Source organism: Bombina bombina, chromosome 3 (assembly GCF_027579735.1).
Source record: "Bombina bombina isolate aBomBom1 chromosome 3, aBomBom1.pri, whole genome shotgun sequence".
NCBI classification, from domain to species: Eukaryota; Metazoa; Chordata; class Amphibia; order Anura; family Bombinatoridae; genus Bombina; species Bombina bombina.
This window is the reverse complement of record NC_069501.1, coordinates 218308500-218335561: the sequence shown is the minus strand read 5'-3', so window position 1 is coordinate 218335561 and position 27062 is coordinate 218308500. Positions and strand designations below refer to the sequence as shown.

General features: G+C 39.6%; 1 protein-coding gene across 2 annotated transcripts in view; it reads left to right on the top strand.

Moving 5' to 3' along the window:
• The window catches only part of SLC6A4 (solute carrier family 6 member 4), a 236591-nt gene that overhangs the window by 182581 nt on the left and 26948 nt on the right, over positions 1-27062 (top strand). For both annotated transcript variants that reach the window (XM_053706143.1, XM_053706142.1), the window contains exons 9-12: positions 3508-3620; positions 3984-4115; positions 26221-26320; positions 26861-26961. In XM_053706143.1, coding sequence (XP_053562118.1) covers positions 3508-3620; positions 3984-4115; positions 26221-26320; positions 26861-26961 — 446 coding nt within the window. The remainder of the gene's footprint in view (positions 1-3507; positions 3621-3983; positions 4116-26220; positions 26321-26860; positions 26962-27062) is intronic.

The window sequence follows — 27062 nt, the reverse complement described above, 5'->3', positions numbered from 1 at the left end:
GATTACGCATGGCACGGCGTTGCCATAGCGACGTCTAAGCGTCCGGCGGTGGAGAAATGGGGAATACCCGATGCTACTGTGCGCATGACAGGAAAAAGGTATAGTGTTTGGAAGAAATGTTGCTAACGGCAACCAATAAACACAATAGTCAGCGAGATCACAGACTCACCGGGTATTCCCTGGCAGGAGGCAGCAGTACTTAAAATCATTTAGACAATGGTACACAATACTGACAGGGTAGTGAATGCATGGACTAAGGACAACACTAGCCGGGCAAATAAACGTGTATATCGCATTATTAGCATACTACTATTAGACCAATAGTGTAAAAAATACACATATATGGAAATGTTGCTACACCTGCAGCCCAGAGTTATCCTGTTTAAGTGACATCCTAGTCCACCCATAGAGACTCCTAGTTGCCTGAAGTAGGTTAGGGCTCTACAATGTGTATTCATTTTAATAGTGGTTCTCTATGGGTGGACTAGGATGTCACTTAAACAGGATAACTCTGGGCTGCAGGTGTAGCAACATTTCCATATATGTGTATTTTTTACACTATTGGTCTAATAGTAGTATGCTAATAATGCGATATACACGTTTATTTGCCCGGCTAGTGTTGTCCTTAGTCCATGCATTCACTACCCTGTCAGTATTGTGTACCATTGTCTAAATGATTTTAAGTACTGCTGCCTCCTGCCAGGGAATACCCGGTGAGTCTGTGATCTCGCTGACTATTGTGTTTATTGGTTGCCGTTAGCAACATTTCTTCCAAACACTATACCTTTTTCCTGTCATGCGCACAGTAGCATCGGGTATTCCCCATTTCTCCACCGCCGGACGCTTAGACGTCGCTATGGCAACGCCGTGCCATGCGTCATCACGCTAGGCACGATTAGCGTGTCAGCGTGACGTCAGTAGTGCACCTCCTGGAGTGCAATACGGAGGTTTGGCGGCAAATTCGAGAGTGATTGATAAGTATATATATGTTGTTTTTAATATGTATATAGAGATTTGTTCTGGGGTGTGGAGCTGCACTCTGGTTGTGTGCTATTGTGTATTTTTTTTTTTTTTTTGACATTGACAAAGGCACAATGCAGTGCCGAAACGTTTGTCGGTTTTAACTTGATGCAATAAAGTATTTATATTTTACAATAAAGTCCAGTGAGTGCCTGCTGTTTGGATACTATTTGGAGGAATATTTGCAGCGCACCGTGGCTCTTACTAACAGTATGATGATGCAATCCCTTCTTTGACTTTATATATATATATATATATATATATACATATATATATATATCATATATATATATATATATATATATATAGAGAGAGAGAGAGAAAGAGAGAGCGAGAGAGAGCGAGAGAGAGAGAGAGAGAGCATATATATATATATATATATATCATGTATATCATATATATATATATATATAGAGAGAGAGAGAGAGCGAGAGAGAGAGAGAGAGCATATATATATATATATATATCATGTATATCATATATATATAGGTATATATATATATATATATATATATATATATATATATATAATTTATTTATCATATATATTATATATACAGTATATATATATATATATATATATATCATATATCTATATCATACATGACCCCAGACACAGTCCCCAAAAACTGACCCCAGACACAGTCCCTAGAAGCTGACCCCAGACACTGACCTAACAACATCATGATGATCATCATAGCATCCGCAACTGCCACCAAAACTTCCCGCGCTGCGTGTCATTCAGCTCTCTATGCGCTTTTGAATTCCTTACTGTCCTGTCGTACGTGTCCTGTGTTTATCAGTGCGCGGGCAAACACAGAACACTTTGCCCCCCACCCCCGCTGCAGCGCACGCTTCAGGGAACATTGCCCCTAACTTAACACCCTCTATGTTACCCTAAAAAAACCTAACCTTGCCTGAAAAAAATAAAAACAGTATCTTAAAAAACAACCTAACAGATGAAGAGCTAAGTCACTTTAGGGCAATTCCTTACAAAATGTCCTTTTAGTGTAGTTATTTTATTTTCGGTGGGGGGGCGGTTATGTGGGGATTTAGAATAGGTATAACTGTTTTTTTATTTTGTTAATTAGTTTATTTTCTGTAATGATAGTTTTTTATTTTCTGTAATGTTAGTTTTTTATGTAAAGTTAGTTGTTTTTTATGGTGAGGTTAGATTTAGTTTTTTAAGGTAAGGTTATTTTTTTTTTTTAAGGTACGGATTTTTCAGTAACTTAGGGGGTGTTAGGTAAGGGGGGTTAGCTAATTAGGGGGTTTGTTGTTAGTGGGCATTTGTGGTGCTTTAGGGGTTAATAGAGTAGAGGGGACTTTGCAGTGGGCTATGCAGTGGGTTGGGGTTAATAGAGTAGAGGGGACTTTGAGGTTGGCTATACGGTGGGTTAGAGGTTAATAGAGTACCAGGGACCTTGCAATAGGCTATGCGGTGGGTTAGGAGTTAATAGTGTAGTAGGGACTTTGTGGTTGGCTATGTGGCGATTTAGGGGTTATAAGTGTACGGGCGTATGGCATGGTATTTTTTTTCCCACTTTTCTCTCTCCATTGAAGTTTATGAGAGAATACGTTAAAGTGGTTGAGATATTCTAACTTTTGCTCTTTGCGGTTGTCGGATCAGCATGTGAGCAAAAATATTTACTTTCAACTTATGATTCGCACAGTACCCGATGCAATGCAAATAGCAGAAGTTTAAAAGAGTTAGCGTGTGAGAGGGATTGGCAATACGTTCAACTTGAAACCTAGCCCTATATGTATAAGATTGTTACACTGCTGCCATATAGTGCTCAAAACAATGACACAATGCTGAACTACTTGAGTATGCTCTCATAGAGCTATGTTTTTCAATGGAGACCAAGAGAAAATGGTGAAATTGTACACTCTATCTGAACCATGAACGTTTAATATTGGCTACCATGTCCCTTTAATTGCTAGTTATGGTAAATGGATTTCTGACAGTGATCACACAGGAAGAGATTTGTACAATTCTATTTTTTTATTTTTTAGAGATTTTCCATGGTGAGATTAGACCTAAATTAGTAATTCAGACTGTCTCATAATCTTTTACCTTCATACCAAAACCCAGTATATACACACAGAGCTTTAAACATTTACTGTGCAGTGGATAAACCCAAAGAAGATAGGAATGAATCAGCTTTTGTCAAGAAGAGCACTCCCCCAACTTCAGCTATATGGATTATATGGGTGGGCACTCTGTGTGTTTGAAACAGAAAGGTTGAGAAGCATTGTGGGATCACGGCCAAATGCTCCACTATATTAAAAGCCATGTGCTAAACCTAAACCCTTTAGGCTGACATACAGACTTAATTACATTCCTGCTTGTTTCAACTACAAATATTCCACAATTTGACAAAGTGGAGAACCAGATACAAAGAGAACTGCAGGGCTGAATTATGAGAACTATATCAGAATGTTTTTAACTATTCATGTCATGTCTCTTATTTTCTCTTCTTGCAGGCCCCAGTCTTCTTTTCATCACATATGCAGAAGCCATTGCCAACATGCCAGCATCCACATTTTTTGCCATAATATTCTTCTTAATGTTAATCACCTTGGGCCTAGACAGTACGGTGAGTGAAAACTTCAATACTTATTCAGTATAGACCTGGCAACCATATGGCCCCATAAGATTATACTTTTATATTAAACCTCAAAACACATTCTTGGTCTTAAAGCCAATGCCAGTTACATTGTTCCTCAGATAAGAAACATGTAGCTACTGTCCTTGTCACCCATAAGCCCATAACAGACCTTACTTTAGACTCAATCAGTACAGTCTCCATTTTTTATGTATATTTTTTGGGACAAAGAGTTGAAATATATAACTGTTCAGTTAAGTACTCCACAGTGTCTCCTCCTATCTCCACACATCTCTGACCTCCACGAGGATAGGTAAACGAGCTGATTAAAACTCAGTAGCTGTCTTTCTACAGTTTGCAGGTCTAGAAGGAGTAATAACAGCCGTTATAGATGAGTTCCCACACGTATGGGGAAAGAGAAGGGAACTGTTCGTCTTCCTTCTGATCTCAGTCTGCTTCCTGGGGGCCCTTTCAACTCTGACATTTGTAAGTACGCACAATATGACACATTCATCCACTGAAATATTTATTTATAGGTCTACGTTTTGCAGCTCCATAATATTTATTTTTACAGCAATATGAACAATGTGGTTATTATAATAACAACAGTGGAGAGTGATATTGAACTTCATGAACTTTGTGGTTCTTTTAATAACACCAGAGAGTGTTTTCCCATAGAGAGAAACACTTGTAATTCTCTTAGAGACGATTAAAATGACACATTTGTGCCAAGTTTTCTTTATAGTCCACAAGTGCACGGTGCCAATGGAGGAAGTTACTCCAAAGATATTGTTTAACTCTTTATATTGCAAAATCAAGTGTACTTCATCTCTGCTATATTAAATGAAGAGAAAACGTGTATTTTATGAAGGTGAGCATTTAAGAGGACACACAATTCAAAATGGGAATGCACATAAATGCATTTCAATTTAAAAAAATGCAATACACATACTGTATATTAGCAAAAGAATGCTTCCAGTAAAGTAAGTCACTGCTCCAGTGTTAGCTTTTGATAATCAGCACAGAGCATATGTACATATGCCCCGAGCAACTTCATTCAAACACTGCCTCTGCCTAGAAAGCTGGTCGTGGCAGGTATTTACCAAAGCCGGCAGGTATTGATGCAATCTATGCTCTCTGAGCAGACACAGTATTTAAATGTAAATGCACAGGGCATATGTACATTTGTCCTGGCACTGATAACTTTTACTAGAAGCATTTTTGCTAATGCTAATTCACTTGTATTGGGGGGGGGGGGATAAACTTATTTTCAAAATTTAAATTCTTTAATAGATCTGAGTCAGAAATGTCCAGCCCAATGAGGCTGTATGATTCAAGCTACTATAACACTTATAGCTGCATGTTAGCTAAAGGAGGAAAGCCTACAGCATTACTGCTAACCAGTTTGCTGACTTTTTAATGTTAAGCTTCCATGCTCCAGTCATATTTTCTTTATCATTGTATAGTATGAGGAAAGCATAGGTATTAGTGTAGTGGTAGTACTGCATAAGAACTGGGGGGCAAATAAAGGTACTGTGTAAGATCAGTGGAGCAATGAATGAGAACAGAGCGGCACTGCATGACAATATTTGGGCACTATATGAAAGCATCAAGGCACTGCATGAAAACAAGAGTTCTGAATGAGAACAGCAGCAAATCACATGACTGTAAATAGCAAACAGCTATAGTTTTCATCCCTGACATTGGATGGAGTAAGTAAAGGATGAAGTTGATGAAGAAATGTGAAAAAAAACTGCAGAATTGTGACATTGATATATACGAGTTATGCTGATGGTAATAACGTGTACCAGCTAGCCTGGAGAAACATTGTTTGACCTTTGTTCTCGGGTAGGCTAAGGATAATGAGAGACTAATAACCAGAATAAGAAAAAAAAATCCAAAAATGTAGAAGTTATCATGAACCTCTATCAGGTATAATATTCAAATATGCAGACAAACAACTTACTTTGGGCTAGATTACAAGTGAGGCGCTATCTTAACGTGCGGCCGCAAAGGGACAAATTTGCCTGTTTACAAGCGCACGTTAAATAACTAGCCATTACAAGTGGCTGGTTAATGTGGCCGCTAGCTCAAGTTATCACTTTGCGCTAAGCGCAATTAACCAGAGGTCAGACCTCTGCTTAAAAATGAAAAGTTGCCCCAATTGCCCCCAAAATAAAGAGGACAGTACAGTACAATAATATATATATATATATATATATATATATATATATATATTCAGCTATATATATATACTGTATATACATATATATTATTATTTTTTTTAAATTGCACAAAGCAGTTATAAGGGGTTAAAGTGAGGGGATGTGTGGTGTTAGAAAAAAAAAAACGGTACCTAAAGTGCCTTTACATGGAGGTCAATGGGGGACTGTGTTTTCTCTATGAATATATATGTATATGTTTCTATACATCTATATTTATTTATTGCTGCCCAAAGTTGCACAATTTGCCCCATGCACTGTGCTAGGCGGTTTGCTGTGGCTGCTGCATTGAAAACAAGGCTCTAATCGGAGCCTATGGAAGCGTGCTCGTGAGTGCTTGGCTCTCTGCAATTTATGTGCATTGGTATTACTGAGTGGAGCGCACTCAGTATTCTGGCCCTTAATTAATAATGAAAAAGTCTCAGATACAGAATTCAAGGATTGCCATGTAGGTTTTTAAGGGCTTACATTAAAAATGACAGTAGCACATATACTGTATATAGTTGGGAAAGTAACACAAGTCAGTCTACTGGGTTAGAATAGGTAAATGAAGTAAGATCAACTGAGTGGCAGGTAAATGTCAAACCTTTTCTTCAAGGCAAAAAACTGTGGCCCCAATTATAGTAGAGAACGGACAGGATCAGAATGTTCTGAAACATCTGCGTTATGGATTATAGATAGTGCATCAGCTTTACTATTCTTTGCACTTTATTTATATGTAATTTGGAAGCTTAATAACTCCCATAAAGCGAGTCTGGACCAAGGGGCATATTTATCAAAGTGCGAGCGGACATGATAGGAAGTAGCGTATCATGTCCGCAGCACATCGATAAATGCCGGCAGCATAAGCTGTCGGCATTTATCATTGCACAAGCAGTTCACCAAAACTGCTTGTGCAATACTGCCCCTGCAGATTTGAGGCCAATCAGCTGCTAGCAGGGGGTGTCAATCAACCCGATCGTATTCGATCGTGTTGATTTCTGTCCGACGCCTCAAAGCAGATGGACAAGTTATGGAGCAGCGGTCTTTAGACCACTGCTTCATAACTTCTGTTTCCGGGGAGCCTGAAGGCTCGCCTGAAACAGGGGGCATCAAGGTCCATTCAGAGCTTGATAATTTGGCCCCCAAGAATAAATCGGCTCCCAAGACTCAACCATTTAGCTGACTAAAGTTAATCTAATCCATGTAGATGGTAAAATGTTGGACTTCTCTGTCAGGATAATGATGCCACTCCTTTAATATCCGTTTGATCAAACTTAATTCTATCACTATAATCTACTTGTGGGAGAAAGTTTCTGAGAGAAAAATGTTATTGAAAATAGCACATCCTTAGATGGGACAGAATAGCTCATACAACTTGTTTAGATGCATCTACTTCAGCAATAAAAGGAGATGAATAGGGATAAACTGGACAGTTCTTTAGAACATTAAGGAATTCTGTTATAAAGCCGCAGCATTCCAGTAAATTATCAGAAAATACCTGCATACCAATTTGCAAGGAGATCTCTGACAATTGTAGAAGGATTATAAAGGAATAGGACATAACCAAGTATTCTTAATGCCAAAAATCCAAATAAAAAGTTGCCTTCCATTCATCTCCTTTATGGAGACTTGCAACGTGTTTAGCCCCTCAGAGATGCAGGTTAGAGATGATCCTGGCTGTACAAAGTATCTTCATGAAGTCAGCTATTTTAAGGAGATAGTTCTGATTCTAGATGATGATTGTATTTAAATCAGAGTAGTTAGCACTTTGAAATAAAGTGTGAAGTCTGAAGATGAGGTTGAAGTACAGACAAACCCCTTTCAATGTTCTTTTGAGTATGTTAAGAAGATTTTCTGTTTCCTCGATTTAGACCTAAAGTGAAAAACAGTTGGCTGAATGGTATTTTAAATCAAGGTTGGAAATCAATAGAGCCCTTATATATAAGAGGAGGAGGAATACACAGGTTTCCTTTTTATCAAAATCATCAAAGAACATTTTTACACTGGCAGTTTTTTTTGCATCTGAAAGTTAACCTTCAGAGTTGATATCTGATGACAACTGTGTTATAATTATATGACAAGATGCCATCAAAACTTTGAACATTTAAAACTCAATTCTTAATTGGCAGTTAAAATATGATGAATGATAAACAAAGTATTATTTATTAACTAGCCTTGCGTACCTTAATCAAGAATTGCAACAAAACAGGAGTAACAACAAATCCAGTAGTTAAAATAGTCAATGTTGTAGCAAACTTCAATGATTAAAAAAACTATCTGATGACAAGAGAAGGGATCTTCTATACCCTGAAGAGGTTCTGATTTAGGCTTTCAGATTGTTCAGAAGTTGTAATTCCAAAAACAGTGGTATATTTTATATTAGCCTCCTCTAGATTCATCCAAAGAAAAACTCTTCCCATATGGGGCGAGATTACATATGCGTTGCAGGCTTCAGCGTAACTGCTGAAACCCACGTCGCCTGTAATTTCCCCTTGCACATCTGGGAAGAACATATACGGTGTCGGCAGTTCATAAAGTGCTGTAAGTCAGATAAACTAGTGATGTCCAGAAATGTGCGTAAATACAAATTTCTGGAGTCGCCAGTGACTTACGATACTTTAGATACTGCAGACGCCTAAGAAAAAAAAAAAAGTTAATTCTCTTGTAAAAGTCTAGCACGCCTCCTAAAAATAAACCCCACACGTCAAAACCCCTATATCCGCCATCACCCCATCCCCTAATCTGCCAACCCCAACACTGGGGAACTTGGTAGAGGGTATATACTAGTAGTGGGACATATAGGGCCACTCTTGGACTCTTAAAACTATAGTTACAAACAAGCAATGAAATTTAATAGTGTATATACTATGAAGCTTATGAAAAAATAAATGCTTCAACTATAAGGATATAAATGAACAAACAGTTATATCTGGCTAGATAGTCACTCAGAATAGAAAAAGGAGAGACCTTAATTATAATTGACAAAGATTCGCCTAAATAGGATAAATGTTAACAACATTTTGGTAGTGGAACTCATACAGAGCAAAAATAGGTAGATAACAATATACCATATTTGTATAGTCATAAGAATGTGAGAGGATGGAGCTGACTTCAGTGACTTTTAAACTAAGCAAGTATATATATATATATATATATATACATATTCTGTCTTCGCAAATACTTAAATATGAGTTTCAGTTATGCTATTATTGACCATCAGTACTCTGACCTTAATATTACACAAAGGATATATTAACACCTTTATCGTAACTCGGAAAAAGGCTAGGGGCAAATTGTCACCTACATAACAATGAGACTGTCTTAAAGAGAGAGAGTTCTGGCATTGTAATTTAGACACAGCGATCCATAGAGAAACATCTGATAGCCAGTCCATAACAGATCAAGTAAAGCTTTTTCAGCCGACTCCTACTGTAATGCTTGTGCAGGTATGGTCATGTCTCTCATGAATCTTTCATGCTGGCAACATAAATAACTCCTGAGGGATCGCTCTCTGTGTCCTCCATGGCATGCTGGTTCTGGGTGAGGAGCCTTCCGTCTCAGAGATATTACCTCAGGCTTTGTGAGACCCGCGCACCCCGGCCACTGTCGGAGCGTGTCCAACATATCCTCTCCTGTGTATCTCGCCGTATTTAGGTAGAAGCTACGGTCCGGATCTCTACATGGTCACGAAAGATGTGGAGCTTTGTAGTCCTGTCTTTGCCAGAAACGCTGTTGTGTACACGCAACTTCAAGGGCATATGGTGCAGTGTCTTTAGTTGCAGTATTAACCCCTAAGTGATCAAACACTCTGTTTTGGCCAGAAATATTTTTGTTCTTTATGTTATGACCGGTAGCTACTGTACTTTCCTCCTGTGTTAGGCTCCTGGTAATGTGTAGATGGATTTGCTTCTTGCGGCTGCTCCTCCATTTTCATGTGGCTGCAGAAGTCGAATCTAAATGCCATCTCTATGTCGCTACTGGGTTGGACTCTATAAGACTCCAGGATTGAGCTTATTATATCAATAATCTTTCGATTTTCCATTGCTTGTATCACGCTTTGATAGTAGTGTCTAGAATTTTCAGTGATAGTACACTGTATACCCGGGGGAGGTGTTGTATCTATCTGAGGAGTCTGCCTTAGGCCTCAATGCTCCAGATCAGTTATCAAGGGTGGAATACCCAATATTGTTATATCATTCGATTCAGCTGAATTTGTAGTTTCTAGTTATCAGGTTGAGGTAGATGGATGATTCTCTTAGACACCGATAATAGGCATATTATGAATGTTCCCCTCAGAGAAACCGATATTTCATCCATTCAAGGTGCTGCCCAGAGACACGCCCCGCATTCAGCTCTTTTACTGCCCTTAAAAGGGCATTCAGCTATTTTAAGAATGCCCAATAAATCCCTAATCTAAAAAAAAACAAATTCCCCCCCCCAAAAAAAAAATCCTAACTCTAACCCTCAAATAGGTACAGAGAAGGTCCTGTTCCAGACGCCGGCGGTGAAGTCTTCTTCCAAGTGGGAACCTCTTCCTTCTTCATCCAGGACCAAGCCAGCGCGGAGATGAGCACGGAGCAGGATGGACAAACGGCCGAGCCATGAAGCGTGGAGGATCCTCTGCGAACGATCGCTGCCGTACACTGAATAGTGAATTCAAGGTACGCGTTTAAATATGGCGTCCCTTGCATTCCTATTGGCTGATTTGATTCCTCAAATTCAAATTAGCCAATAGGATGAGAGCTACTGAAATCCTATTTGCTGTTCAAATCAGCCAATAGGATTTCAGTAGCTCTCACCGCCTGGAAAACTTCACCGCCTGAACAGGACATTCTCCGCCGGACTTCAGAAACGGTGAATACCAATTTGGGGTTAGACTTAGGTTGTTGTTTTTTTTGGGGGGGGTTTTATTTTAGATTAGGGATTTATTGGGCACTCTTAAAAGAGCAGAATGCCCTTTTAAGGGCAGTAAAAGAGCTGATTGCCCTTTTAAGGGCAATGCCCATACAAATGCCCCTTTAGCGGCAATGAGTAGTTTAAGATTTTTTTAGTGTTAGGTTTTTTTATTTTGGGGAGTTTGGTGGGTGGGGGGACTTAGTATTTTTTAAGGTAAAAGAGCTGTTTAACTTTTAAGGGCTATTGGTAGTTTAGTATTAGATTAGGGGGGGGGTATTTTGGGAGCCCTTTTTTATGTTCATAGGGATTAGGTTTATTTTTTTTATGTTTGATAATTTGGTTTATTATTATTTTTTTTATTTTTTTTTCTAGGCATAAATGTTGTGATGGAAAAGTATTAAGAATCTAACAATCTGAGAGTGTGAGCTGTAGATCTTATCAATCAGTTGCGTTAATAATGCACCAGTAAATAACCTTTTATTCTAACGTTACACCACATATCAGCCCGCTTTACATCGGTTTATTATTTTATGTAATGTTAGACTTTTTTTTCTTTTTTTTAATCTTAGATTAATTTAATCTTTTTTTTTTTTTTAAGTAATGTTAGCTTTTTATTTTAATTGTAAGTTAGTATTTTTTAATTTAGGTAATTGGGGTTAATTTGGGGAGTGTTAGGTTAGGAAGTTTAGTCATTTAGGCCTAGATTTAGAGTTTTGTCGGTAAGGACCCGCATAGCTAACGCCGGCTTTTTTTCTGGCCGCACCATAAAAATAACTCTGGTATTGAGAGTCCACATAAAGGCTGCGTTAGGCTCCAAAAAAGGAGCGTAGAGCATTTTTAACGCAGCTTCAACTCTCGATACCAGAGTTGCTTACGCAAGCGGCCAGCCTCAAAAACGTGCTCGTGCACGATTCCCCCATAGGAAACAATGGGGCTGTTTGAGCTGAAAAAAAACCTAACACCTGCAAAAAAGCAGCGTTCAGCTCCTAACGCAGCCCCATTGTTTGCTATGCGTAAACACTTCCTACGTCTGCACCTAACACTCTAACATGTACCCCGAGTCTAAACACGCCTAACCTTACACTTATTAACCCCTATTCTGCCGCCCCCGCTATCGCTGACCCCTGCATATTATTATTAACCCCTAATCTGCCGCTCCGTAAACCGCCGCTACTTACATTATCCTTATGTACCCCTAATCTGCTGCCCCTAACACCGCCGACCCCTATATTATATTTATTAACCCCTAATCTGCCCCCCACAACGTCGCCTCCACCTGCCTACACTTATTAACCCCTAATCTGCCGAGCGGACCTGAGCGCTACTATAATAAAGTTATTAACCCCTAATCCGCCTCACTAACCCTATAATAAATAGTATTAACCCCTAATCTGCCCTCCCTAACATCGCCGACACCTAACTTCAATTATTAACCCCTAATCTGCTGACCGGAGCTCACCGCTATTCTAATAAATGTATTAACCCCTAAAGCTAAGTCTAACCCTAACACTAACACCCCCCTAAGTTAAATATAATTTTAATCTAACGAAATTAATTAACTCTTATTAAATAAATTATTCCTATTTAAAGCTAAATACTTACCTGTAAAATAAATCCTAATATAGCTACAATATAAATTATAATTACATTGTAGCTATTTTAGGATTAATATTTATTTTACAGGCAACTTTGTAATTATTTTAACCAGGTACAATAGCTATTAAATAGTTAAGAACTATTTAATAGTTACCTAGTTAAAATAATTACAAAATTACCTGTAAAATAAATCCTAACCTAAGTTACAATTAAACCTAACACTATACTATCATTAAATTAATTAAATAAAATACCTACAATTACCTACAATTAAACCTAACACTACACTATCAATACATTAATTAAATACAATACCTACAAATAACTACAATGAAATAAACTAACTAAAGTACAAAAAATAAAAATGAACTAAGTTACAAAAAATAAAAAAATATCTACAAACATAAGAAAAATATTACAATTTTAAACTAATTACACCTACTCTAAGCCCCCTAATAAAACAACAAAGCCCCCCAAAATAAAAAATGCCCTACCCTATTCTAAATTACTAAAGTTAAAAGCTCTTTTACCTTACCAGTCCTGAACAGGGCCCTTTGCGGGGCATGCCCCAAGAAGTTCAGCTCTTTTGCCTGTAAAAAAAACATACAATACCCCCCCCCAACATTACAACTCACCACCCACATACCCCTAATCTAACCCAAACCCCCCTTAAATAAACCTAACACTAAGCCCCTGAAGATCTTCCTACCTTGTCTTCACCATACCAGGTTCACCGATCGGTCCTGAAGAGCTCCTCCGATGTCCCGATCCAAGCCCAAGCGGGGGGCTGAAGATGTCCATGATCCGGTCGAAGTCTTCATCCAAGCGGGGCAGAAGAGGTCTTCCATCCGATTGAAGTCTTCATCCAAGCGGGGCAGAAGAGGTCTTCCATCCGATTGAAGTCTTCATCCAGGCGGCATCTTCTATCGACATCCATCTGGAACGGAGCGGCAGCATCCTAAAGACCTCCGACGCGGAACATCCATCCTGGCCAACGACTGAACGACGAATGACGGTTCCTTTAAATGACGTCATCCAAGATGTCGTCCCTCGAATTCCGATTGGCTGATAGGATTCTATCAGCCAATCGGAATTAAGGTAGGAATATTCTGATTGGCTGATGGAATCAGCCAATCAGAATCAAGTTCAATCCGATTGGCTGATCCAATCAGCCAATCAGATTGAGCTCGCATTCTATTGGCTGTTCCGATCAGCCAATAGAATGCGAGCTAAATCTGATTGGCTGATTCCATCAGCCAATCAGAATATTTCTACCTTAATTCCGATTGGCTGATAGAATCCTATCAGCCAATCGGAATTCGAGGGACGCCATCTTGGATGACATCATTTAAAGGAACCGTCATTCGTCGTTCAGTCGTCGGCCAGGATGGATGTTCCGCGTCGGAGGTCTTCAGGATGCTGCCGCTCCGCTCCAGATGGATGTCGATAGAAGATGCCGCCTGGATGAAGACTTCAATCGGATGGAAGACCTCTTCTGCCCCGCTTGGATGAAGACTTCAATCGGATGGAAGACCTCTTCTGCCCCGCTTGGATGAAGACTTCGACCGGATCATGGACATCTTCAGCCCCCCGCTTGGGCTTGGATCAGGACATCGGAGGAGCTGTTCAGGACGGATCGGTGAACCTGGTATGGTGAAGATAAGGTAGGAAGATCTTCAGGGGCTTAGTGTTAGGTTTATTTAAGGGGGGTTTGGGTTAGATTAGGGGTATGTGGGTGGTGGGTTGTAATGTTGGGGGGGGGGTATTGTATGTTTGTTTTACAGGCAAAAGAGCTGAACTTCTTGGGGCATGCCCCGCAAAGGGCCCTGTTCAGGGCTGGTAAGGTAAAAGAGCTTTTAACTTTAGTAATTTAGAATAGGGTAGGGCATTTTTTATTTTGGGGGGCTTTGTTGTTTTATTAGGGGGCTTAGAGTAGGTGTAATTAGTTTAAAATTGTTGTAATATTTTTCTTATGTTTGTAGATATTTTTTTATTTTTTGTAACTTAGTTCTTTTTTATTTTTTGCACTTTAGTTATTTTACAGGTAATGTTGTAATTATTTTAACTAGGTAACTATTAAATAGTTCTTAACTATTTAATAGCTATTGTACCTGGTTAAAATAATTACAAAGTTGCCTGTAAAATAAATATTAATCCTAAAATAGCTACAATGTAATTATAATTTATATTGTAGCTATATTAGGATTTATTTTACAGGTAAGTATTTTGCTTTAAATAGGAATAATTTATTTAATAAGAGTTAATTAATTTTGTTAGATTAAAATTATATTTAATTTAGGGGGGGGTGTTAGTGTTAGGGTTAGACTTAGCTTTAGGGGTTAATACATTTATTAGAATAGCGGTGAGCTCCGGTCGGCAGATTAGGGGTTAATAATTGAAGTTAGGTGTCGGCGATGTTAGGGAGGGCAGATTAGGGGTTAATACTATTTATTTTAGGGTTAGTGAGGCGGATTAGGGGTTAATAATTTTATTATAGTAGCGCTCAGGTCCGCTCGGCAGATTAGGGGTTAATAAGTGTAGGCAGGTGGAGGCGACGTTGTGGGGGGCAGATTAGGGGTTAATAAATATAATATAGGGGTCGGCGGTGTTAGGGGCAGCAGATTAGGGGTACATAAGGATAACGTAGGTGGCGGCGCTTTGCGGTCGGCAGATTAGGGGTTAATAAGTGTAGGTAGCTGGCGGCGACATTGTGGGGGGCAGGTTAGGGGTTACTAAATATAATATAGGGGTCGGCGGTGTTAGGGGCAGCAGATTAGGGGTACATAAGGATAACGTAGGTGGCGGCGCTTTGCGGTCGGCAGATTAGGGGTTAATAAGTGTAGGTAGCTTGCGGCGACGTTGTGGGGGGCAAGTTAGGGGTTACTAAATATAATATAGGGGTCGGCGGTGTTAGGGGCAGCAGATTAGGGGTACATAAGGATAACGTATTTGGCGGTCGGCAGATTAGGGGTTAAAAAAATGTAATCGAGTGGCGGCGATGTGGGGGGACCTCGGTTTAGGGGTACATAGGTAGTTTATGGGTGTTAGTGTACTTTAGAGTACAGTAGTTAAGAGCTTTATGAACCGGCGTTAGCCCAGAAAGCTCTTAACTACTGACTTTTTTCCTGCGGCTGGAGTTTTGTCGTTAGATTTCTAACGCTCACTTCAGCCATGACTCTAAATACCGGAGTTAGAAAAATCCCATTGAAAAGATAGGATACGCAATTTACGTAAGGGGATCTGCGGTATGGAAAAGTCGCGGCTGTAAAGTGAGCATTAGACCCTTTTTTGAGTGACTCCAAATACCAGAGTTAGCCTAAAACCAGCGTTAGGAGCCTCTAACGCTGGTTTTCACGGCTAACGCCAAACTCCAAATCTAGGCCTTAATTAGTTATTTGTGTTCTGGGGTTTGGCGGATTAGGGGTTAATAATTTTATTAGGTTTATTGCGTTGTGGGTTAATTTTGGATTAGGGGTTAATAGTTTTATTAGGTTTATTGTGATGTGGGTTAATGGCGGATTCGGGGTTAATGTACTTTATTAGTTATTGCGGTTGACAGGTAGATAGATATTTAATAAAGCTTTTTATTTTATTGGCCTGTCTCTCAAGGAATCTTATGTATTATTTTTTTAATCTAAAATAGCATCTTTGGCCATTTCAGAGTGTATTCCCCATGCACAACATCGTAGAACTATTCCAAATTCTATGTGTCCATTTTGTTGTTGAAATATAGTGCAAAACTAGTGGTCGGGGAGATTGTTATCACCAAAGTTAATGGTCTTTGTAGCGGAGAGACAGTAGGATCCGCAATATCTTTTAGTTAGGCAGAGACATCCTCATCTTAAAAATGTCGTCTAAATAATTCAGTTCAAGTTTAAGTCTAAATATGCTATTTATTTTGCTTCTAGTCACTGCTTAAAACTGGTGCAACAACAACAACTGCTAACAACAACTGCTAACAACAACTGTCTTAGACAATACAGTTACTCAAAACTAACAGTTACTCAAAACTGAAGTTAACCCCTCCAGTACTGTTGGATTTGCACCCTGCACCTATAATGGGCACAGGGTGACTTAACATAATGCCTGAATCCATAATCTGTAGGGAGGTTAACAGAGGGGTCTGTCACATGGCCCCCTCCTTGTGGGACACTCCGGCAGACCCGGCTTGACCCTTTGGCGGGTCAACTTGGGGATGACCAGACTAGGAGGTGGTAGGAATGTCAGTTTGCCAGTACAATCCATCTGCATTCCCGTTATGAGAGAGAATTCCTGTCCGTATAAATAAGGGTTCAACTTCTTCAGTGCCCAGACCAGGGCTAAACATTCCTTCAAGTTTTTGTTTTCAGAGACGCTTCTTTCCAGTTGGAGACAAATCTCATCGGCTTCTTTACGAGTTTTTTGTACCTGCTCTTTATAGGTATCCACAAGTCCTTCATACTGACGTAAGTTGCCCTTGAGTTGCTGCACCTCACTATGAGCCAGCGTCAGCTTTTCCTCCAGTGTCGCTAAGTTTGTCTTTAATGTTTCATGTTCCACTCTCAAGCTGGTGTTTTCTGCGGTCTGTCAGAGCAGCTTGTCTAGCAGAGATTCCCGTTCTAAATGCGCTTTTTTCTCTGCGCTCCTCTTTTCTCCCGCTAGCATCGTTACGTGATTGTTTAACGTGACCATTTCATCCTCTACTTGACTCTTCTCCTTCATCAGCGCATTGTAACGGGACTTCCACGTATCAATAGTGGACAGAGATTTACTGAGCTCAGAGTCCTGGGGCTCAGCAGCAGGTGCGTCAATCTCTGTGGCACAGATCTGGGCTCGGGTAGTCACAAGGTTAACATCGGTGGGACCCATGGGAGCGTAGGCAGAAACAAGGGGGGCCAAGTCATTTCCAAGGAGAACATCAGCTGGTAAACCCTTCAGGACCCCCACATTCACATGTCTAGCGCCCACTCCCCAATCCAAATGTACCCGGGCAACAGGTAGGCGGAACACAGCGCCCCCTGCTACCCTCACAGCCACAGTGTGCTGGTTCTCGGACACCAAGTTCTTTTGGAGCAAGGTCATGGTAGCACCAGTATTTTGTAGACCACTGACCTCCTTCCCATTCACTTTAACCAGTTGCCAGTGCTGTTGTCGGTTATCCCGATGGGCAGCTTGCATGGGGTCTGCTTCATGTAGGATGCCCCAGCATTCTTCCTCCTTTATGCAGTGGGCAGCAGGCTGAGGGTTACGTGGGTTTCCGCCGGAGGGTCTCCTCCAGGACTGTGCTTGGTTTGCTGTGTTTAGGGGACACTTTGGTCTTTTGTGCCCTAGTCGCTTACATCCAAAGCACCGAATAGGCTGTGAGTAATCCCGTGAGTTGAACCGGGCTGTCTGAGGATAGTTCATGGCTGAAGGCGGTGTGGTAGAGCGGTGCACCAGGGGTTGGTAACTGGTAGCTGCTGGGGTGACTGTGGGTCTGTACTCCACTCTGGCAGGGATCTTAGTGGTAGCAGTGTCCAGTTTGCGGGCATCCGTATACTCATCTGCCAGGCGAGCAACTTCATGCAGGGTAGAGGGTTTACGGTCCCGAACCAACTCTCTAACTCCTACGGATAACTTGTCGAAGCAATGTTCCAACAAGAATAGCTGCAGCACCTCTTCCCCAGATATGGCTTGGCACCCCACTATCCAGTGAGCTGCTGTGCTGTGCACCTTATATGCCCACTCGACGCAGGAATCTCCAGCTAGTTTAACAGTGTCTCTGAACCGCCTCCTGTATGCCTCCGGTGTAATTGCATACCTGGAGAGCAGAGTCTCTTTTACAGCATTATAATCCCCGACTTCCTCATCTGGAATGGCCCGAAAAGCCTCACTGGCCCGGCCGGATAATTTTCCGGATAATATCGTGACCCAGTCCTCTGCTGGTACCTTGTGTAGTGCACATTGCCTCTCAAAATCCGCAAGGTATCCATCAATCTCTCCTTCTGTTTCCATCAAGTTTTTAAAAGCTGCAAAATGTACCTTTCTCTTTTCCACTGGGGTTGTTGTGACTTGGGCTGCTGCAGCGCTGCTTTGGCGAAGTAGGTTGGCATCCACAGCTGCTATGACCCAGTCAATAATTTCGGCAGTCGGGTTGGGGCCATAATGTGCCAGTCTTATTTTAACCGCCCGGTCAAAGCTTGCTTCTTCGGGAGTTCTGTCTGATATGCTGGGCTCATTGGTTCCTTCGGGCCCTGGTACTCCGTCCATCTCGGTCAGTATTGTAATAATCTCCCTCCTCAAGAAGTCGCTTTTTTAAGTCCTGTAACAAGCAAACTGTGTTCTCTGTCTGTCTGCTCAGTCTGACTATTGCTGTGTGTGCAGTAACTCACAATTATTCCTTGAAGCAACATTTTCCCTTCTACTTTACTTTTCCCAGACTTAACAGTATAACAACTCACTGTACAGTTGTTCTAGCAGGTCTTTAAGGGTGGCTCTTTTCAGCCTTTCATACTGTATTCCCATTAGGTCCGGAGCAAACAGTGTTCTCTATCTGTCTGCTCAGTCTGATTATTGCTGTGTGTGCAGTAACTCACAATTATTCCTTGAAGCAACATTTTCCCTTCTACTTTACTTTTCCCAGACTTAACAGTATAAAAACTCACTGTACAGTTGTTCTAGCAGGTCTTTAAGGGTGGCTCTTTTCAGCCTTTCATACTGTATTCCCATTAGGTTCGGATGTGCAGTTGCTCTTCTGGGCTATGAGGACTAACCCGTCGCTTGCCACCAATTGTAGCAGAGAGACAATAGGATCCGCAATATCTTTTAGTTAGGCAGAGACATCCTCATCTTAAAAATTTTGTCTAAATAATTCAGTCCAAGTTTAAGTCTAAATCAGCTATTTATTTTGCTTCTAGCCACTGCTTAAAACTGGTGCAACAACAACTGCTAACAACAACTGTCTTAGACAATACAGTTACTCAAAACTGAAGTTAACCCCTCCAGTACTGTTGGATTTGCACCCTGTACCTATAATGGGCACAGGGTGAGTTAACATAATGCCTGAATCCATAATCCGTAGGGAGGCTGACAGAGGGGTCTGTCACAGTCTTCATGCATCAATTGGGTGACTTCGCATTAACTGCTCTGATCCGATCCAAACGTTTTCCAATACAGAAATGGTGTTATCACTTGTGTTGCGATCACTCAAAACATATATTGGGAGCAGAAAAACAACCAATATTTTTTGAAAGAGCAGTCCAGGGAGGCACCCAGAAGAATTTGTGTACATTGTCTGATGTGCTGTGGATATACTGAGGCTATGGGGTAGATTTATCATACGAGTGATGGAGTTTAAGGAGTGAGCGCCAATAGGCAGAGGTGAAGAGATTAGGATACTAATGAGGAAAGTGTAGCAATATAAAAATGAAATATTAAAACTTATTATATATATCTCTAATATAAAAACATATTTAATATATATCTCTGATATAAAAACAAAAACAACAATCTATAAACATGGATCCATGTGAACAATATTATAAAAACAGTGGCATAAATTCAATAATGAAGTAAAAAGCAATAAAAGCAATAATTGGACATAGGAGATATACAAGACTGTGAAGTCCTGGATATAAGATGTTAATATGTGAATCAAATATAATTCTTAAAAAGTTCAAAGGTCATTGACCAAATATGAAACAGTCCAATGTGAGAAAAAATGACACACCAGTGTGTGGAAAAATGTATCCTAAGTCAGTGATGTTCCAAAAAACTGTGAAGATGATAATCCTATTAGTTGTGTAGAGGAATCAAAAAATGCCAAAAAATGAGGAATCCCAATAGGAATAGAGGTACAAATAAAAAATAAAGATAAAAAGTAGAATATCCAAACAAAAACGAAAAAATGAACTGTGTCCCAAAAAATGTGAAAAAATGTGAAAAAAAAGACCAAAGTTAAAAGTGTGAGAATGTTTATCCAAATACAAATATAAAATATGAAGCACAAAACACAATAGTTGGTTGTGAAGCAAATCCAATAGTTAATATATCCTCAGTGTGGTGAAAAATATTTCAAAACAAATTTAAAAATAAATCCAAAAAGATGTGGTAAAACCTGTGGAAAAATAGAAAGCAATCCTAAGAACAATGATAATACTGATTTAAAGTATTAAAACAATATCTCACCCTTTATGTCGACGCGTTTCAGCCTGGGAAAGGCCTTTATCAAGACTGGATATTCTACTTTTTTATCTTTATTTTTTATTTGCACCTCTATTCCTATTGGGATTCCTAATTTTTTGTCATTTTTTGATTCCTCTACACAACTAATAGGATTATCATCTCCACAGTTTTTTGGAACATCACTGACTTAGGATACATTTTTCCACACACCGGTGTGTCATTTTTTCTCACATTGGACTGTTTCATATTTGGTCAATGACCTTTGAACTTTTTAAGAATTATATTTGATTCACATATTAACATCTTATATCCAGGACTTCACAGTCTTGTATATCTCCTATGTCCAATTATTGCTTTTATTGCTTTTTACTTCATTATTGAATTTTTGCCACTGTTTTTATATTATTGTTCACATGGATCTATGTTTATAGATTGTTGTTTTTGTGTTTATATCAGAGATATATATTAAATATGTTTTTATATTAGAGATATATATAATAAGTTTTAATATTTCATTTTTATATTGCTACACTTTCCTCATTAGTATCCTAATCTCTTCACCTCTGCCTATTGGCGCTCACTCCTTAAACTCCATCACTCATATTTACATTGAAAGGGTGACTAGGCACCCTTTTGGAGAGAGCTGCAGGTGGCCTTACTAGCGCTAGACCTACACACCCCTCATTTTTTTAGAGTAGATTTATCATACACCGGGCGGACATGATTCGCTATAGCGAATCATGTCCGCCCTGCATCGCTAAATGCAGACAGCATACGCTGTCAGCATTTAACATTGCACAAGCATTTCTGGTGAAATGCTTGTGCAATGTCACCCCCTGCACATTCGTGACCAATCGGCCGCTAGCAGGGGGTGTCAATCCCGGGATGATTGCAGTCTGCCACCTCAGAGGTGGAGAATGAATTAAGGAGCAGCGGTCTTAAGAAGGCTTGTGCAGAATAAGCGGCATCCGCTGCTTAATAAATGTATCCCTAGATGTAAATGAAAGTGTGCACTACTCTTAGCAGTTCTTGATTAACCCCAAAGAAAAGCTCAGTCAGACTGCACTATACAGTATACAGTATCCTTGGGTGTTGCCATTCTAGATGTGGACATGATGTTTACAGTGTAAATGTTTATTGACACTTTAACAGCTGTTGACTAGTTTGTAATTGTATCTGGTTGGTTAGCTTGTACTTGAAATGTGTTAATTTATAAAACAGGAAATAAATCATAATCTGAGTGCAGTGATATTGTGTCTAACTACCTGCAGTAATGCTGAGTGCAGTGATATTGTGTCTAACTACCTGTAGTAATGCTGAGTGCAGTGATATTGTGTCTAACTACCTGCAGTAATGCTGAGTGCAGTGATATTGGGGGCTAGTTATCAAGCCGTCTACTTTTCTGGCTTCGCCGGCCCAATACGTCCGCCTAAGCTCGCCTACCTTCGCCGCCGCGGACCTTGAATACGTTCGCCTAAGTTATCAAATAAAGCTGTCAAAAAGCCGCGGGGCGATGAGCAGCGGACTGTGACAGTTATCACTCATCCGATCTTGCTGCCCTTCGGCTTTTTCCCAGCTTTATTGCTAGCCTGTCACTAAGCACTCACACTAAACTGCACTGTTCTGCCCCCTATACCGGCGCCCCCGGAGCCCCCGCAACTAAATAAAGTTACTAACCCCTAAACCGCCGCTCCTAGACCCCGCCGCAACTCTTATAAATGTATTAACCCCTAAACCGCCGCTCCTAGACCCTGCCGCAACTCTTATAAATGTATTAACCCCTAAACCGCCGCTCCTAGACCCTGCCGCAACTCTTATAAATGTATTAACCCCATAAACCGCCGCTCCCGGACACCGCTGCCACCTACATTATACCTAGTAACCCCTATCCTGCCCCCCCTATACCGTCGCCCTCTATTATAAAATTATTAACCCCTATCCTGCTGATCCCACACCTCTCCGCAACTAAATAAATAGTTTAACCCCTAAACCGCCGCTCCATGAACCCGCCGCAACCTATAATAAATTTATTAACCCCTATCCTGCCCCCCACTACGCCGCCGCCACTGTAATAAAATGATTAACCCCTAAACCTAAGTCTAACCCTAACCATAACGCCCCCCTAACTTAAATATTAATTAAATAAATCTAAATAAATTAACTCTTATTAACTAAATGAATCCTATTTAAAACTAAATACTTACCTTTAAAATAAACCCTAATATAGCTACAATATAAATAATAATTATATTCTAGCTATCTTAGGATTTATTTTTATTTTACAGGTACCTTTCAATTTATTTTAACCATGTACAATAACTATTAAATAGTTATTAACTATTTAATAGCTTACCTAGCTAAAATAAAGAGAAATGTACCTGTGAAATAAATCCTAACCTAAGTTACAATTACACCTAACACTACACTATACTTTAATAAATTATTCCTATTTAAAAATAAATACTTACCTGCAAAATAAACCCTAAGATAGCTACAATGTAATTAATAATTATATTATAGCTATCTTAGGATTTATATTTATTTTACAGGTTACTTTGTATTTATTTTAGCTAGTGAGAATAGTTATTAAATAGTTATTAACTATTTAATAACTACCTAGCTAAAATAAATACAAAATTACCTGTAAAATAAATCCTAACTTAAGTTACAATTAAACCTAATACTACACTATCATTAAATTAACTAAATAAACTACCTACAAAGAACTACAATGAAATACAATTACATAAACTAACTAAAGTACAAAAAATAAAAAAAGCTAAGTTACAAAAAATAAAAAATTAAGTTACAAACATGTTAAAAATATTACAACAATTTTAAGCTACTTACACCTAATCTAAGCCCCCTAATAAAATAACAAACCCCCCCAAAATAAAAAAAATCCCTACCCTATTCTAAATTACATAAATTTCAAAGCTCTTTTACCTTACCAGCCCTTAAAAGGGCCATTTGTGGGGGCATGCCCCAAAAAGTTCAGCTCTTTTGCCTGTAAAATAAAAATACAACCCCCCCCCAACATTAAAACCCACCACCCACATACCCCTAATCTAACCCAAACCCCCCTTACAAAAACCTAACACTAATCCCCTGAAGATCATCCTACCTTGAGTCGTCTTCACTCAGCCGAGCCACCGACGGAACTGAAGAGGACATCCGGAGCGGAAGAAGTTAATCCTCCAAGCGGCGCTGAAGAAATCTTCCATCCGATGAAGTCATCATCCAGGCGGCGCTGAAGAAGTCTTCGATCCGGCCGATGTCATCTTCAAAGAGGCGCTGAAGAGGTCTTCTATCCGGGCGAAGTCATCTTCCAAGCCGGGTCTTGAATCTTCCTTCCGCCGACGCGGAACCACCTTCTTCACCGACGGACTACGACGAATGACGGCTCCTTTAAGGGACGTCATCCAAGATGGCGTCCCCTCAATTCCGATTGGCTGATAGGATTCTATCAGCCAATCGGAATTAAGGTAGGAAAATCTGATTGGCTGATGGAATCAGCCAATCAGATTCAAGTTCAATCCGATTGGCTGATCCAATCAGCCAATCAGATTGAGCTCGCATTCTATTGGCTGATCGGAACAGCCAATAGAATGCGAGCTCAATCTGATTGGCTGATTCCATCAGCCAATCAGATTTTCCTACCTTAATTCCGATTGGCTGATAGAATCCTATCAGCCAATCGGAATTGAGGGGACGCCATCTTGGATGACGTCCCTTAAAGGAGCCGTCATTCGTCGTAGTCCGTCGGTGAAGAAGGTGGTTCCGCGTCGGCGGAAGGAAGATTCAAGACCCGGCTTGGAAGATGACTTCGCCCGGATAGAAGACCTCTTCAGCGCCTCTTTGAAGATGACATCGGCCGGATCGAAGACTTCTTCAGCGCCGCCTGGATGATGACTTCATCGGATGGAAGATTTCTTCAGCGCCGCTTGGAGGATTAACTTCTTCCGCTCCGGATGTCCTCTTCAGTTCCATCGGTGGCTCGGCTGAGTGAAGACGACTCAAGGTAGGATGATCTTCAGGGGATTAGTGTTAGGTTTTTGTAAGGGGGGTTTGGGTTAGATTAGGGGTATGTGGGTGGTGGGTTTTAATGTTGGGGGGGGGTTGTATTTTTATTTTACAGGCAAAAGAGCTGAACTTTTTGGGGCATGCCCCCACAAATGGCCCTTTTAAGGGCTGGTAAGGTAAAAGAGCTTTGAAATTTATGTAATTTAGAATAGGGTAGGGATTTTTTTTATTTTGGGGGGGGTTTGTTATTTTATTAGGGGGCTTAGATTAGGTGTAAGTAGCTTAAAATTGTTGTAATATTTTTAACATGTTTGTAACTTAATTTTTTATTTTTTGTAACTTAGCTTTTTTTATTTTTTGTACTTTAGTTAGTTTATGTAATTGTATTTCATTGTAGTTCTTTGTAGGTAGTTTATTTAGTTAATTTAATGATAGTGTAGTATTAGGTTTAATTGTAACTTAAGTTAGGATTTATTTTACAGGTAATTTTGTATTTCTTTTAGCTAGGTAGTTATTAAATAGTTAATAACTATTTAATAACTATTCTAACTAGCTAAAATAAATACAAAGTTACCTGTAAAATAAATATAAATCCTAAGATAGCTATAATATAATTATTAATTACATTGTAGCTATCTTAGGGTTTATTTTACAGGTAAGTATTTATTTTTAAATAGGAATAATTTATTAAAGTATAGTGTAGTGTTAGGTGTAATTGTAACTTAGGTTAGGATTTATTTCACAGGTACATTTCTCTTTATTTTAGCTAGGTAAGCTATTAAATAGTTAATAACTATTTAATAGTTATTGTACATGGTTAAAATAAATTGAAAGGTACCTGTAAAATAAAAATAAATCCTAAGATAGCTAGAATATAATTATTATTTATATTGTAGCTATATTAGGGTTTATTTTAAAGGTAAGTATTTAGTTTTAAATAGGATTCATTTAGTTAATAAGAGTTAATTTATTTAGATTTATTTAATTAATATTTAAGTTAGGGGGCGTTAGGGTTAGGGTTAGGTTTAGGGGTTAATCATTTTATTACAGTGGCGGCGGCGTAGTGGGGGGCAGGATAGGGGTTAATAAATTTATTATAGGTGGCGACGGTGTAGGGGGGGCAGATTAGGGGTTAATAAATGTATTATAGGTGGCGACGGTGTAGGGGGGGTCAGATTAGGGGTGTTTAGACTCGGGGTACATGTTAGGGTGTTAGGTGTAGACAGCTCCCATAGAAATCAATGGGATGTCTGTCAGCAGCGAACTTGTACTTTCGCTATGGTCAGACTCCCATTGATTCCTATGGGATCCGCCGCCTCCAGGCTGGCGCTTTGAAAACCAGGTACGCTGGGCCGTAAAAGTGCCGAGCGTACCTGCTAGTTTTTTGATAGCTAGCAAAAGTAGTGAGAATGTGCCGCACTTGTGTGCGGAACATCTGGAGTGACGTAAGAATCGATCTGTGTCGGACTGAGTCCGGCGGATCGAAGCTGACGTCACAAAATTCTACTTTTGCCGGTCTCGAGCCTTTGATAACTAAGGCGTATCAGCCTCGCCACAATACGCTGCGGAATACGCAGCGTATTTGAGGTTGACGGCTTGATAACTACCCCCCATTGTGTCTAACTACCTGTAGTAATGCTGAGTGCAGTGATATTGTGTCTAACTACCTGTAGTAATTCTGAGTGCAGTGATATTGTGTCTAACTACCTGTAGTAATGTCTTGTCTATAGGGTGGTGCCTACATGGTGAAGTTGTTTGAAGAATATGCCACAGGCCCAGCAGTTCTGACAGTGGTATTTCTAGAGGCAATTGCTGTGTCTTGGTTCTACGGTAAGTGGAGGTGCTAATGTCTTGAAAGGAAAAAGCGTAAAACCCTATTTGTCAAATTCTTGTAAATATTACCCAGATGTATGTTTAGGGAGATTACTAAACCACAACAAATACTTTAAATGTATCATTAGTATTTACATAAATTAAACGAACATAAAAACACAATTTTTTTAATCATGTTCCAAATAGAGCATACATTTTTAAACAACTATTCCAATTTCATTCTCTTGGCGTCCTTTGTTTAAGGAGCAAAAATGCACTACTGGGAGCTAGCTGAACACATCAGATGAGCCACTGACAAAATGAATATATGTGCAGACACCAATTGTGCATTTTTTCTACTGAGCCTACCTAGGTATGCTTTTGAACAAAAGATATCAAGAAAATGAAGCAAATTAAATAACAGAAGTAAAGTTGTTTAGAATTGCACGCTCTATTTGAATGATTAAACTTTACTTTCCCCAGAAGACTTCACAGATATGTGACAGCGAACTAGATGTATTCCCCATTGTGAGCCAGTACTGTGATTTCATGTTGCAGGTATTAAGCAATTCTGCAAAGACATAAAGGAGATGCTGGGGTTTTCTCCTGGATGGTTCTGGCAGGTATGCTGGGTAGCAATTTGCCCCATATTTCTTCTGGTGAGTATTTGTTCATCTTTTTTAATATATAATGGAAATGAATTTGCAGTAATATGCTTTTCTGAGATACAGATACACCAGGTTATGATTGATGTATTCGG